The sequence below is a fragment of the Callithrix jacchus genome, chromosome 7 (assembly GCF_049354715.1).
Source record: "Callithrix jacchus isolate 240 chromosome 7, calJac240_pri, whole genome shotgun sequence".
Taxonomy (NCBI): Eukaryota; Metazoa; Chordata; class Mammalia; order Primates; family Cebidae; genus Callithrix; species Callithrix jacchus.
In genome coordinates, this window is record NC_133508.1 from 60,553,858 (window position 1) to 60,569,320 (window position 15,463).

Consider the following 15,463-nt stretch of genomic DNA (forward strand, 5'->3'; position numbering starts at 1 on the left):
GAAACTTAGAAGCCTCAGGAACTCTCCAGGGATGTGTGAAGAGCTAGTGTTAAAGCCAAGACTCAACTGACCTCCACAAACCCCAGTTAGCGTCCTGTCCTACTAGATTCCTCTAGCACGACAGCAGTGCTTCTATCATGGCTCACTGCAGCCTCGAACTCCTGGTCTAAAGCCATTCTCTGCCTCGGTCGCACAAGTTGCTAGGCACATGCCATCACAATCAGCTGGTTACCCAAAATACAGGTTTGAGAGAAAGTACTTGGCTAGGATTTCTTCTGACCATTCTTACTTGGAAAAAGATGTCTAGGTGTGGAGTTTGGGCTGCCTCCACCCAGGATAAGAAGTTTATGGCAGGAGGACTACTTGAGTCTGAGTCTACTTCCATTCCAGAACGGTACAGAGGAAAGATACCAATGTGCTCTGACTCACCCTCGCACAGGAATATTGGCTGACCGGGCTGCCTTCAAGGTTGCATCAAACCGCTGAAAACTCTCCTCTATGGAACAGTTGATGTTCTTCTTGGTGAAGAGCTCTGAGGCAGCTCCGAAGATGGCCACTTCCTTGGCTCCAGCAGCAACCTGCCAACATCCAGGTGAATTCCTTTCAGCACTTTTAAGGAACACTGACACAGAATGGCAAAAAGGTTTTTTTTTTTTTTTTTTTTAGTTGGAGTCTTATTCTGTCGCCCAGGCTGGAGTGCAGTGGTGCAATCCTGGCTCACTGCAACCTCTGCCTTCCAGGTTCAAACAATTCTCCTGCCTCAGCCTCCTGAATAGCTGGGATTACAGGTTTGTTTTTTTTTTTTTTTGTATTTTTAGTAGAGACGGTGTTTCACCATGTTGGCCAGGATGGTCTGGAACTCCTGCCTTAGCCTCCCAAAGTGCTAGGATTATAGGTATGAGCCACTGCGCCCAGCCAAAACACTTCTCTTAAGGTAAATTTTATGTTATGTGAATATTATGGGTTAAATTGTGCCCTCCTAAAAAGATATGTTGAAGAACTAAAACCCAGCACCTCAGAATGTGACATTATTCGGAAACAGGGTCATTGCAGATAAAATGAGTGAAGATGAAGCCATACTGGAATAGGGTGGGCTCCTACTCTCACAGGACTGGTGACCTTAAAAAAAGATGGCCACGTGAAGACACAGAGAAGATGGCCCTGGGAAGATGGAGGCAGAGACTGGAGAGATACTACAAGCCAGGCAATGCCAAGGACTGCCAGCCACCACCAGACCCCAGCAGAGAAGCACAGGATAGATTCTCCCAGAGGCCTCAGATGGAACCAAGCCTGCTGTCACCTTGATTTGGGACTTCTGGCCTCCATAACTGTGAGAGAATACATTCCTATTGTTTTAAACCACCCAGTTTGTAGTGCTTTCTTACAGTAGCACTAGGAAACAAACACAGTAAATTCTCTCAATTAAAAAAAAACAACAACTTTGACTTTCCCCAAGGAAACCACCACCATTGCCATTACAACCCTGGAAGTCACTCTTGAGAAAAAGCTTTTTTTTTCTCTTGTTCTGTCACCCAGGCTTGATGAGTGCCCTTCAAGACTTCATGTGGTCAGCCATCTAGGAACCAAGAGACATTGCCAACTCATCACCAGGAGCAGGCAGAGAGCTCAGTGGTGCTATTATGTCTCACTGTAGCCTCAAACTCCTGGTCCCAAGCCATCTTTTGCCTCAGCCTCCTGAGTAGCTAGGACTACGGGTGCAGGCCATCACAGTCAGCTAATTAATTTTTTTTTTTTTTTGTAGAGACAGGTCTCCTTATGTTGCTCAGGCTGGTCTCAAGCTTTTGGCCTCAAGCTAATCTCTTTCTTCAGCCTCCCAAAGTGCTAGGAGTATAGATGTGAGCCACTGTGCCCAGCCAAAAAAAGCTTTTGGCCTAAATGCAGAACCAATATCTCCAAAGATGTTCTTGTCTAAAATTGTAAGGAAGTTGGCAGATGCCAGCAACTATTGTTGAAACTCTTATGGAGAACTTGGTTACCTTTCTCGTGGTTAATCAAAACAGCTAATATTTATCTTGTGGAGAACTTGGTTACCTTTCTCGTGGTTAATCAAAAGAGCTAATATTTATCAAGCAGTTACCTTTTATCAGGCTCTTGCTAAGCAATGTACATACATCCTATCTTCTGAAATGCTCCCAACTTCAGGTACTATCATTAGCCCTAGTTTATAGGCTTGTCAACAGAGTAGAGTGGCAGGGCCAGGTCTGCCCCAGGGTCTGGCTGACAGACAAGTTTTCAGATGGACATCCTAGGACAGGGTACTGAGGCCCCAAGTCAAAGCAGGGACCAATGCCATCAACCTCATTTCAGGAGCCCCACCAACAAGCTATCCTCTTACCGCTGTCTCAAAGCCTTTCAAATTTGGGACCAGGACTGGGTAGTTTATGCCAGGAAACTTCTGAATGCCCTTCAAGACTTCAGTGTGGTCGGCCATCTAGGAACCAAGAGATATTGCCAAGTCATCACCAAGAGCAGGCAGAGAGTTCCGTTAGAGAAAACCTTTTCCTCACAAAACCTCTGTTCTCCAGAACTCTTAGATAATAATTCCTTCTGCAGAGCTGAGTCTCCCCAATACTTTTGTTTGACTGCTGATGGGCCAAAAGGGCCCTTGGTTTGGATGAGATCCCAATTTCTCCATATGGCCCATACTTCCAGCTTTACCTATGCAGAAACTGCAGGAATACTACTACCAGCCATTTATTGAGAACGTACTCTGGGCCAGGCACTGAGCTCAGCTCTGTTTTAAACACCCATTTTGTAACAGGATGTTTCTTCTCCACTTAACTATCTTTGTGAAGCAGGAGTTGTCAGTCCTCCTCTTTTACAAAGAAACTACATAGAGGTTTTAGACTTTAGCGCTAGAAGAGGTCATCTCTAACATGGAGAAGGGAAAGGCCTTAACAATGTCACTGAGAAAGTCTGAGCAAAGCCAAGATGGGACCCAAGGGCCTGAATCCCCCAGGTCATGTTCTTTTGCTGCAACACAGTGCTATGAATCAACTGAGACCTCTCAAAGCTTGGAAGCCTATGTTGTCAACTTCTACTTGCTTCAAAGGCAAATGCAAAACTTTTCATCCCTGGAGAAAGGCCTCTTACTGAGGGCTAGGGCTCACCTGGGGAACCCACTTAGGAGACACAAAGCTGGTGGCTTCTATAACAGAGAGTCCTCCTTCAGAAAGCATATCTATCAGCTTGATTTTCACTGGAGTAGGTACGATATTCTATAGTGGAGAGAGAAACACCAGGTCAGCAAAGTTAGTAGTAAAACAGCCTCAGAATGCAGTGCTTGTTAGTTCAAAATGGCAGATAATTTTTTGCAGTAGATGCAGCTTCTCACTGGAAAAGGAGTTATTTACATAGAAACATTTTTCTGCCAAACAGGCTTTGCCTTCAATAAATGTGTGTTAATTTATAATCCCTTCATAAACAAATTGAGAGCAATGTGTGATGGCCTAAAAGGGCAGAGACGACTAACCCTCTGCGGGGTATGGGATGGGGTCCCCAAAGTATCACACCCTTCTTTCTTCTGTATCCCAACTGGATAGGACTTCAGCCTCATGTGTTCAGCATATAGCTTCTTTCTCTTCCTCCCCACCACATCCAGTCGCTCACCAGATTCTATGGATTCCTCTTTCCAAATCTATCATCATTATCCTGTACCATGGTCTCACGCCACTAATTCATCCTACACAAGAATCCTCCTAAAACGCAGCCTCCAATTTTTCATTCTCTTGCATCAAAAGCTTTCTGTAGCTCCCCAGTACTTACAGGATTAGACAAAAAATTCTAAGAACTCCAGGTCTGGCCAGACACTATGGCTCACACCTGTAATCCCAGCACTTTGGGAGGCTGAGGTGGGTAGATTACTTAAGTTTAGCAGTTTAAGACCAGCCTGGATAACATGATGAAACTATGTCTCTATAAAAAATACAGAAATTAGCCAGGCATGGTGGCACATGCCTGTGATCCAGCTATTCAGGAGGCTGAGATGGGAGGATTGCCAGAGCCCAGGAAGTCAAGGATCCAGTAAGCCATGATTGTGCCACTGCACTGGGTGACACAGAGCAAGACCCTGTCTCAAACAAAAAGAACACACATAAAAAAACTCCAGGTCCTTCTTGCTAGGTCCTCCCCTCACCTGCCTTCTCCAGTTTCTCTCCCACTACTCTAACTTAATCTATGGCACAAATTTTTTTCTTTTTTGAGATGGAGTCTCGCTTTGTTGTCTAGGTTGGAGTACAGTGGTGCAATCTCAGCTCACTGCAACCTCTGGCCTCCCAGGTTCAAGTGATTCTCCTGCCTTAGCCTCCAGAGTAGCTGGGACTACACGCGAATGCCACCACCCCCAGCTCATTTATTTTAGTTTCACCATGTTGGCCAGGCTGGTCTCAAACTCCTGACCTCAGGTGATCTGCCTGCCTCAGCCTCCTAAAATGCCAGGATTATAGGGCCGAACCACCACGCCTGGTCTGACAAATAATGTTTGAAAACCCTCCATGTTCCAGCCATTGTGCTAGGTGCTGGGGATATAGTGGTAAGCAGAATAGATGGGATTCTGCCCTCCTGCAACTTACACACTATTGTTTCCAACAAGCACTCACTATTAAAGCTAGGGTGGACATGCTAAAAACAAAAAAGAAAAAGAAGCTCCTCTCTTCCTTTCTCTGCCATCGTGGTGTGTGCTTTATTCTGTTTCTCGCCATGTCTTCTCACAAGACTTTCAGGATTAAGCAATTCCTGGCCAAGAAACAAAAGCAAAATTGTTCCATTCCCCAGTGGATTCAGATGAAAACTGGTAATAAAATCAGGTACAACTCTAAAAGGAGACAGTGGAGAAGAACCAAGCTGGGTCTATAAGAAATTACAATGCGATGGCACACATATTTATGCTGTCTGAAAGTCACAATCGTGTTACCAAATCAAGCTGAAAAAGTCACCGCTAACTGGAGAAGTTTGAACAGTTTCCTCTCTGGATCTGTTATTAAGGCAATAGTTAGTACAACCCACAGTGCTTCCATTATTCCTGTTAAAAAAAAAAAAAAAGAAGAAGGCGCTGGTTGCCTGGGTTCAGTAATAAATATGTGAGACTTTTCACTTCAAAAAAAAAAAGAAAAAGAAAAAGCTTTTCTAGGCTGGGTGCTGTGGCTCAAGCCTGTAATCCTAGCACTTTGGGAGGCTGAAGTCAGGAGTTCAAGACCAGCCTGGCCATCATGGTGAAACCCCATCTTAAAAAAAAAAAGAAATAAATAAAGAAAGAAAAAGCTTTTCTTATTGAAAAAATAGTCAACATATGATTTATTTTTTTTTTTTGAGACGGAGTTTCGCTCTTGTTACCCAGGCTGGAGTGCAATGGTGTGATCTCGGCTCACTGCAACCTCCGCCTCCTGGGTTCAGGCAATTCTCCTGCCTCAGCCTCCTGAGTAGCTGGGATTACAGGCATGCACCACCATGCCCAGCTAATTTTTTGTATTTTTAGTAGAGATGGGGTTTCAGCATATTGACCAAGATGGTCTCAATCTCTTGACCTCGTGATCCACCTGCCTCGGCCTCCCAAAGTGCTGGGATTACAGGCTTGAGCCACTGTGCCCGGCCCAATATATGATTCTTTCAGGAAAACATGCCCAAAACAAAACTACCATGAGAACCTTCCAGTGACAACACTATTAAAACCCTCATGTGTAACTTTCTAGATCTGTGCAGTCCAACATGTCACTGATCACATGTGGTTATTTAAATTTAATAAAAATGTTTAAAAATTAAAATTCAATTCCTCAGTCATACTAGCCACATGTCAAATTCTCAAGGGCCACTTGGGTCTAGTGGCCACCACATGGAAAAGCTCAGGTCTAGAATATTTCCATCTTTACAGAAAGTTCCATGGGAAGTGTTGGTCTAGATCCTAGTGTACATAAACGCTCCCATATGCATGTAAACCTTTTTCTTACATAAAAGTGCTAAGATTAAAAACTACATGGCCGGCTGGGCACAGTGGCTCACGCCTGTAATCCCAGCACTTTGGGAGGCCAAGGCAGGTGGATCACCTGAGGTCAGGAGTTCAAGACCAGCCTGGCCAAGCTGGTGAAACCCCATCTCTACTAAAAATACAAACATTAGTTGGGCATGATAGCGGGTGCCTGTAATCCCAGCTACTCAGGAGGCTGAGGCAGAAGGACCACTTGAATCCGGGAGGTGGAGGCTGCAGTGAGCCGAGATTGCGCCATTGCACTCCAGCTTGGGTGACAGAGGGAGACTCTGTGTCAAAAAAAATATATATATATATATATACACACACACACACACACAAATGTGCATGCATGCGGTATTTGTTTTTGTTTGGAGACAGAATTGTGCTTTCCAAACAAACCAGTACGGTGGCGTGATCTTGGCTCACTATAACCTCTCCCTCCTGGGTTCTTGTACATCGGCCTCAGGAGTAGCTGAGGTGTGTGTCACCATGACCAGCTATTTTTGTTGTTGTTGTTGTTTTTTTTTCAGTAGAGACAGGGTTTCACCATATTGGCCAGGCTGGTTTCAAACTCCCAGCTTCAAGTGATCCACCTGCCTCAGCCTCCTAAAGTGCTAGGATTACAAGTATGAGCCACCACCATGCCCGGCCACACACACTATTTTATAACCTGCTTGAGCCACTTAATATATACCTATTATTATTAATGGCTTCATAATATTTCATTTTATAAAAAGTCCATAATGTATCTGACCCAACTTTCCTCATACTAAACATTTAGGTTGTTTCTAACTCTTCTGCTCTTACCAACAGGTTCATAAGGAACACCCCCAAGATTAAATCTGGTCTGGCATTTGGTCTTACTACCCCACCCCACTGGGCTGTGGACCTGGGGACACCAAACCTGTTGCACCACCATTCAATTTAATGTTTGTTTGTTTTTTTTTTTTTTGGTGGTGGTTGTTGTTTTTAAATAAAATGGAGTCTTGCTGTGTTGCCCAGACTCATCTCAAACTCCTGGGCTCAAGCCATCCTCCCACCTCAGCCTCCCAAGTAATTAGGAATTACAGGCATGAGGTCACCCACCCAGCTTGCCCCACCATTTTAGATCATTTAACTGTCACAGGTGCGTGTCCCTGTCTGGCCTCCTCTTCTCTTCCCTAATTCGTGCAGAGGAATCACGTCTTGCATAGCTCTGTCCACTGCCATGGCACCTACTACATGGAATACTCAAAGTGGATGCTTGAAAAACCTTTTTTGGCTCATTTCCATCTTTACCTTTTCATTTTGTAGTCCATCTCGGGGACCAACTTCCACAATTTTCACCTGCTTTGGTAAAGTGCCCATAGATGAGGTGCTGACCTTTGGTTTAAAAGAGGAAACAAAAAGTATGAGGAAGAGATTGCCACAATTCCCAGGAAGACCAATATGAAAGAATGGATCTATCTTCACTAATAATGAGACAAGAAGAAATATTTATCACCATTTAATTCATATTTGGTCTGTTTTAGAATTAAGAACAAAAAGAATATTTCACTTAGTAACAGGAACAAGCAAGAGATTCACGCTCCCATTATAGGTTCTCCCCTGAAATTCAGACTCATTTTCTACTGCCTACCTGACAGCTCTATTTACATCTCTCCAATGTAGCCATCCCAAAACAGAACTCTAATTTCTCCTAAAGCCTGGCTTGACTCCATCCTTTCTATCTCCCTAAAAGGCATCACATGTATCCTATTGCTTGAGCCAGAACTTGATTCATCCCTTTCACCTATTCACCATGGCCTATAGGACTCTATATGCTGCTGTATGTACATTAGAAGTAGTTTTAAAAGGCCAGGCATTGCCGGGCATGGTGGCTCATGCCTGTAATCCCATCACTTTGGGAGGCTGCAGTGGCAGATCACTTGAGGTCAGGAGTTCAAGACCATCCTGACCAATATGGTGAAACCCTGTCTCTACTGAAAATACAAAACTTAGCCAGTCATAGTGGTGGGTATCTGTAATTCCAGCTACTCAGGAGGCTGAGGCAGGAGAATTGCTTGAACCCGGGACACAGAAGTTACAGTGAGCTGAGATCGCATCACTGTACTCGATCTCATCTCATCTTGGGGGACAGAGCAAGACTTCATCAAGAAAGAAAAGAAAGAAAGAAAGAAAGAAAGAAAGAAAGAAAGAAAGAAAGAAAGAAAGAAAGAAAGAAGGAAAGAAGGAAAGAAGGAAGGAAAGAAGGAAGGAAAGAAGGAAGGAAAGAAGGAAGGAAAGAAGGAAGGAAGGAAGGAAGGAAGGAAGGAAGGAAGGAAGGAAGGAAGGAAAGACGGAAGGAAAGACGGAAAGACGGAAAGACGGAAAGAAAGACGGAAAGACGGAAAGAAAGACGGAAAGACGGAAAGACGGAAAGAAGGAAAGACGGAAAGAAGGAAAGAAGGAAAGAAGGAAAGAAAGAAAGAAAAGAAAAGAAAAAGGCCGGGTGAGGTAGCTCATGCCTGTAATCCCAGCACTTTGGAAGGCCAAGGCAGGTCTTTGAGACCAGCCTAGCCAACACAAAGAAATCTCATTTCTACTAAAAATATAAAAATTAGCCAGGTGTGGTGGCATGGACCCATAGTCCCAGCTACTCAAGAGGCTGAGGTGGGAGGGCTGCTTGAGCCCAGAAGGTCCAGGCTGCAGTGAGCTATGATTGTGCTCTACAATGATTGTCCCACTACACTCCAGTTTGGGCAACAGAGCCAGACCCTGTCTTAAAAAAAAATTAAGTGACTCTATACGTCACTTGATCCTTTCTAATTAAAAAAAGAAAAGACTGTGTGAGTTGGCTCCTGCTGACCTCCTGAAATCATCATTTGTCCCTACTGTTCCACTCCCAACCTCCATCCAACAGGTGGCTAAGCTCCCTGCCTTCTCTCTCACAGCAGGGCTTCCCGCTACCCCAAGGCTACTTATCTGGCTTTTTTTTTTTTTTAAACCTGGCTCTTATCACATCTGTCTCTCATCTTTCAGTCAAAGAGAGGCTTCCTCTGACCATCCTTCGCAAAGCTGCCACTCCTCCCATTCCCATTATTTTCTATATCAGAGCTGTAATTATTTTCTTCAAAACATGATAAAGAATGCCTACTCTGTCAGGCGCAGTGGCTCATGCCTGTAATCCCAACACTTTGGGAGGCTGAGGTAGGCAGATCACAAGGTCAGGAGATCGAGACCATCCTGGCTAACACGGTAAAACCCCATCTCTACTAAAAATACAAAAAATTAGACGGGCATGGTAGCAGGTGCCTGTAATACCAGCTACTCAGGAGGCTGAGGCAGGAGAATTGCTTGAACCTGGAGGCAAAGGTTGCAGTGAGCTGAGATCATACGACTGCACTACAGCCTGGGCAATAGAGCAAGATTCCATCTCAAAAAAAGAAAAAGAAAAGAAAAGAAATAGGGGCACGCACAGATAATTCATGGATGGGGCCATGGCACTGTGTTTGGTACAAAGTAGGCACTCATTAAAGTTATTAAAATAACAAATAAACCATGAAGGACACAGCTGTCCCAGAAGAGAGCAATTACTGAATGTGGGGAGGAGTAGTCAGTCCTGCACTTTTCAGGGTATGGGCGAGATGCAGGAGGGCTCTATTCTGTTACAGTCATAGGCTGGGTGATGACAAGAATGGGTCTAAGGGGAAATGACACCCCCAGTAGCTGAAGACATTTTTTACAAAATGCCTTGTCTCCTCTACATAAAGTCTGCTCCAAATCTTAGTCTTCCCTATCAAGTAACACAAGGCTTCTTTTTCCTCTTTCCTTTACCTGTCTTGATACCATAACTCTTCAAATCAACTTTGTTTTACAGATTTAATCTGGATAAATACACCCCCATGGGGCAAAGAGGGAGGCACACTGTGTAATTTGCTAAGGATCTCAACCCCCTGAAGCCCCAGGAATTCCCTGCTAGGAAGCAGCTAGAACATGAACAACTCACCTAACTGGCCTTGTTTTTAGCCAACAAGCCTTCTTAGAGACTGAGGCGATAAGCCACTAAATTTCATGAAGTAAACAGCCTATATTGCAAAGTCCCTGCAACATGAATCTCCAACAGGGATGTTCAGCCTCTGCTAGTACATCACCCTAAAACTATCTCACTGGAATGTAAGTTTCATGAGTAAGGGATTTTGTTTTATTCAATGCTGTATTTCTAAGGCCCTGGGGCATAATACACACTCAATAAATAATGGTTGAGTGTTAGTAAAAGAATCTAAAACCTGCTTCCAAGTTGCTTGTATTAGAACATTAGAAGCTCCATTCCACTTCCTTCCCTGTAACAGCTCTTTGCATAACAATTCGCTTTATTTTTTTGAGACAGAGTCTCGCTCTGTTGCCCAGGCTGGAGTGCGATATGATCTCGACTCATTGTAACCTCCGTGTCCCTGGTTCAAGCAATTCTCTTGCCTCAGCCTCCCGAGTAGCTGGTATTACAGGCGCCTGCCACCACACCTGGCTAATTTTTGTATTTTTTTTTTTTGAGACGGAGTTTCGCTCTTGTTACCCAGGCTGGAGTGCAATGGTGCGATCTCGGCTCACTGCAATCTCCACCTCCTGGGTTCAGGCAATTCTCCTGCCTCAGCCTCCGGAGTAGCTGGGATTACAGGCACGCGCCACCATGCTCAGCTAATTTTTTGTATTTTCAGTAGAGACGGGGTTTCACCATGTTGACCAGGATGGTCTTGATCTCTTGACCTCGTGATCCACCCGCCTCGGCCTCCCAAAGTGCTGGGATTACAGGCTTTTGAGCCACCGTGCCCGGCCTAATTTTTGTATTTTTAGTAGAGACAGAGTTTCACCAGTTGGTCAGGTTGGTCTTGAACTCCTGACCTCAGGTGATCCACCTGCCTTGGCCTCCACAGTGGGCCATTGCACCAGGCCACAATTCACATTTTTTAAACACTTAATATTTGCCAGGCACATACAAAAGCCATTACATATTAACCCATACTGTCCTCTCAACAATCTTATCAGGTAGGAACTATCATCATCCCCATTTTACTGCAATAAATCTAAGGCAAAAAGAGATTAAGTAACTTTCCCTAGGTGACAGGCAGAGCTAGTCACTGAGGCAGTATCTAAACCTGCCAGTGTGGCTGCAGAGCTCAAGCTCCTAACCTCCAGGCCATTGTTGCCTCCTTACCACCGTTTGGTCCACAGTCTTCTCCTCTTCTGGTTACAATCCCGTAACTTCTCTGTAAAGTTCTGCTCAAAGAGGATTCCCCCTAGCCACACGAGTACTATGCCACAGTGTCCTGAGATATGGTATACCTACGTCAACATCAAGAGCAAATACTGACTAAACCTAGTGTTAAACTACAGTCATCACAACCTCAAGGCAGGAACTATTATTATCCCACCTCTGTAGGAGAAGAAGCTGGGCCTGAGAGCGATTACCCAAAAATCACAGTTAAAAAGTGACAGAGCTTGGACTTCAGAGCAATTACTCAAAAATCACAGTTAGAAAATGACAGAGCTTGGACTTGAACCCATATCTGGTTCTAATACTAATACTAGTTCCTATGCTTGGAACCCCATGGAAGGCCATCTCATTACAACAAGTATTTCTTAAAAATATATTAATATCTACTATTTGTTTAATTTTCTTAACTTTCCAAGTTGGAATTGCCATCTTCATTTTATACATGAGCTGGTGGTGCAGCAGGTGAATGGACTAGTAAAGACATTAACTGGCTTTCTGAGCCGGACTCAGTGCCACGAGTGTATAATTTTTCCCTCTATACAGCTATAACTCCTTCTCAACTCTCTAAGGTAAAAATACCACCATGGACTGATAACTTATTAGGAACCAGAATACTGCCAAATGCATTACTTTAATTTTCTCTAATCTCCAAAACAACCCCCAAGGGAATGCTGTCTGTTTTACAGATGAAAAAGCTGAGGCTTAGAGAAAGTAAATAACTATGTCATTAAGCCTAGAACGTGGCAAAACTGTTGGGACACCCTAGCTTCACCTTTTATTTTGACTGTTCCTTGTGGAGCAGGGTTTCCCCATCCATGGGCGGTATGCCCAGAGCAGCCTTGGGCTTTAACCAACACAATTTATTCAACCCCTCCTCCTTTTTTTTTTTTTTTTTTTTTTGAGACAGAGTCTCCCTCTGTCGTCCAGGCTGGAGTGCAACTGCACGATCTCAGCCCACTGCAACCTCCATCTCCCGGGTTCAAGCGATTCTTCTGCCTCAGCCTCCCGAGTAGCTGGGACTACAGACATGCACCACCGTGTCCAGCTAATTTTTGTACTTTTAGGAGACGGGGGTTTCACCATATTGGCCAGGCTGGTCTCTTAGCTCCTAACCTCGTGATCCGCCCGCCTTGCCTCCCAAAGTGCGGGGATTACAGCCGTGAGCCACCCCGTCCCGCTGTTCAACCCTTTATTCAGCTACCTGTCCTACACTTTTCCTCTGTTGAGAACAGGAGAGGGGAAAACATTAGGATCGAACAGGATCAAAGTGCAATTCCAAGGGAATCACAGCTTGGCTCCGTTCAACTCAAGTCCCGCTCGATACACTGCGATCGCTCCCCAAGCGTCTCTAAAAGCGACAAGAGTTGGAAATGCCGGCGAAGGAAAGGGAAGGGTGGTCGTGATTTTCACTATGAAAAGTTGGAGAGGTCTGAAGCACAATTAGCGGGAGAAAGGGGCCAGGGTCACCGGAAAGAGCTCTGGGCGGGGAATCAGGACGCCTAGGATGGCGTCCCAAGTCTCCATGATCCACCACCTCTCCAGGCCTCAGTTTTCCCATCTCCTTCAAAGGATTTGGGGGGAACAGGGAGGGTCCAAGACTCCAAGGCCCTCCCGACTCTGGCCTGAGAGCTGTCCGGCCTCGCCTCTAAGAGAGCAGCCACCACGGGCCAAGCCCCCGACCCTGACAGTCAAAGTGCCTGCAGGGCCGCCGCCTCAGCAGCCCGGGGCACTTACAGCCCGGAAGAACGTCAAGCCCACCAGCCGCGGCGGAAGCGCCTTCTTCATCGCTGCCATCTTGGCCCAGCATCCTCCGCGGCAGCCTATCTGGGCCCCACGTAACCGACGGCCAGCCGATGGGCGAGGCCTAGCCCCTCCGCAGTGACGTCGAAGCTGGTTCCACCCCCAGCCTCTCTCCGTTTTTTTTCTAGCGCCTCTTACATTCCCAGCCAAGTGAGACGCTAGGAATATAAAGATGAACAGAATCAGCCTGGACAACATGTAATCCTAGCACTTTGGGAGGCCAAGGCGGGTAGATCAATTGAGGTCAGGAGTTCGAGACCAGCCTGGCTAACATGGCGAAACCCCCCGTCTCTATTAAAAATACAAAAAAGATTAGCGGGGCGTGCTGGTGGGCTCCTGTAATCCCAGCTACTTCGGAGGCTGAGACAGGAGAATTGCTTGAACCCGGGAGGCGAGGTTGTAGTGAGCTGAGATCACACCACTGCATTCCAGCTTGGGTGACAGAGCAAGACTCTGTCTCAAAAAAAAGAAAAAAAAGCCAGGCATGGTGGCGTATGCCTATGATCTCCCAGCTAATTGGGAGGCTGCTGCAGGAGGATCGTTTGAGGCTGGGATGCTGAGGTTGCAGAGAGCAGAGATCTGCCACTGCACTCCTGCCTCAGCGACACAGTGAGAGACTGTCAAAAACAAACAAAAAAACCAAAACCAAACAAATAAACAAAAAGATGAACAGAAATTAGCCAAAGCCTGTGGCTTCTTGTGTTTAGAGTGTGGAAGGTATGAGGAGACAAGAAGATACTAATAATTACACAAACAGTTGTGTCATCATTTCTAACTTGCACTTAAGGAGCAGCTTTACGATTCGCCACTCATTGCTCTGAGTTTTTTGCACCAATTAACTGATGCATCACGATCTTCAGGATTCAAACACAAGCAGGCAACTCCAGAGAGGGGTGCATCCTTAGATTTCATACCTGAAAAAACGATTAAGACCTATCTAGGTGTACTTTCTGAAGGGCTGGAAAAAAGATCTATCCAGGTGAAGAGTAAACAAGAAAACCTTTCCGGACATTGTAGCATTTGCAGTAGCCCTGAGGCAAATAAAATGCTTAGAGCACTGTTTCTCTTTTCTGTTTTGTTTTTTGTTTTGAGATGGAGTCCCGCTCTATCACCAGGGTGGAGGGCAGTGGCACCATCTTGGCTCACTGCAATCTCCGCCTCCCAGTGCAAGTGATTCTCTTGCCTCGGCCTCCCGAGTAGCTGGGACTACAGGCGTGCCACCACACTGGGCTAATTTTTTTATTTTTAGTAGAGATGGGTTTTCACCATGTTGGTCAGGCTGGTCTCTGTCTCCTGACCTCATGATCCACCCACCTCAGCCTCCCAAAATGCTGGGATTACCTGGCGTGAGCAACCATGCCTGGCCTGGTTTTTTTGTTTTGTTTTTGAGACAGAGTCTTACTCTGTCACCCAGGTTGGAGTGCAGTGTAGTGGTGTGATCTCAGCTCACTGCAACCTCTGCCTCCGGGTTCAAGTGATTCTCCTGCCTCAGTCTCCAGAGTAGTTGGGATTATAGGTGTAGGCCACCACACCTGGCTAACTTTTGTACTTTTAGTTGATACAGGGTTTCACCATGTTGGCCAGGCTGGTCTCGAACTCCTGACCTCAAATCATCTGACCTCCTTGGCCTCCCAAAGTGCTGGGATTACAAGCATGAGCCACCACACCCAAGCTTTCTTTTCTTTTTTTTTTAAGATGGGATCTCACTCATTCTCTTGACCAGGCTGGAGTGTAGCAGAGCAACCATAGCTCACTGTAGCCTCAACCTCCTGGGCTCAAGCCATCCTTTCACCTTAGCCTCCTGAGTAGTTGGGACCATTGGTACGTGGGCCATTACACCCAGTTAAGTTTCAAATTTTTTTGTAGTGATAAGGGTCTTGCCATGTTGCTCAGGCTGGTCTTGAACTCCTGGGCTTAAGTTTACCTTTCTTGTCTAGGGGCACCAAAGTGTTGAGATTAAAGATGTGAGTCCCAGCGCAAGGCCGAGAAGACTTAATATTGTATTTTCAGAAGAGATGGGGTTTCACCATGTTGATCAGGCTGGTGTTGAACTCCTGACCTCAGGTGATCTCCCCATCTTGGCCTCCCAAAATATTGTTAAAATATCATTAGCCAAAATGATCTACAGATCGAATTAAATCCCTATTAAAACCCCAAGGAATTTTTTGCAGAAATAGAAAAACTCATCTTAAAATTAACATGGAATCTCAATGGCCCTTGAATAGCCAAAATAATCTTGAAAAAGGACAGTTGGAGGACTCAAACTTCCTGATTTCAAACCTTACTATAGTGAACAAAAGAGTGTGGTACTGAAATAAATACAGACATAGACCAATGAAGTAGAACAGAGAGCCCAGATACAAACCCTTGTATATATGGTCAAATGATTCTTGACAAAGGTGTCAAAATCATTCCATGGAGAAAAGATGGTCTTTTTAAACACATTATGC

At 45.2% G+C, this 15,463-nt stretch overlaps 1 protein-coding gene across 2 annotated transcripts in view; it reads right to left on the reverse strand.

Annotated features, from left to right (window-relative positions):
- Positions 1-13,025, reverse strand: part of HMGCL (3-hydroxy-3-methylglutaryl-CoA lyase) — a 24,175-nt gene extending 11,150 nt beyond the window's left edge. Inside the window, exons 1-5 of one of the 2 annotated variants that reach the window (XM_009000627.5) lie at positions 12,948-13,025; positions 7,262-7,345; positions 3,132-3,239; positions 2,357-2,452; positions 430-578 (exon numbers count right to left, since the gene is read on the reverse strand). In XM_009000627.5, coding sequence (XP_008998875.2) covers positions 430-578; positions 2,357-2,452; positions 3,132-3,239; positions 7,262-7,345; positions 12,948-13,007 — 497 coding nt within the window. In that variant the 5' untranslated portion in view covers positions 13,008-13,025. The remainder of the gene's footprint in view (positions 1-429; positions 579-2,356; positions 2,453-3,131; positions 3,240-7,261; positions 7,346-12,947) is intronic. The other variant, XM_009000629.5, reaches the window with a different exon arrangement.
- Between the last annotated feature and the right edge of the window lie 2,438 nt (positions 13,026-15,463).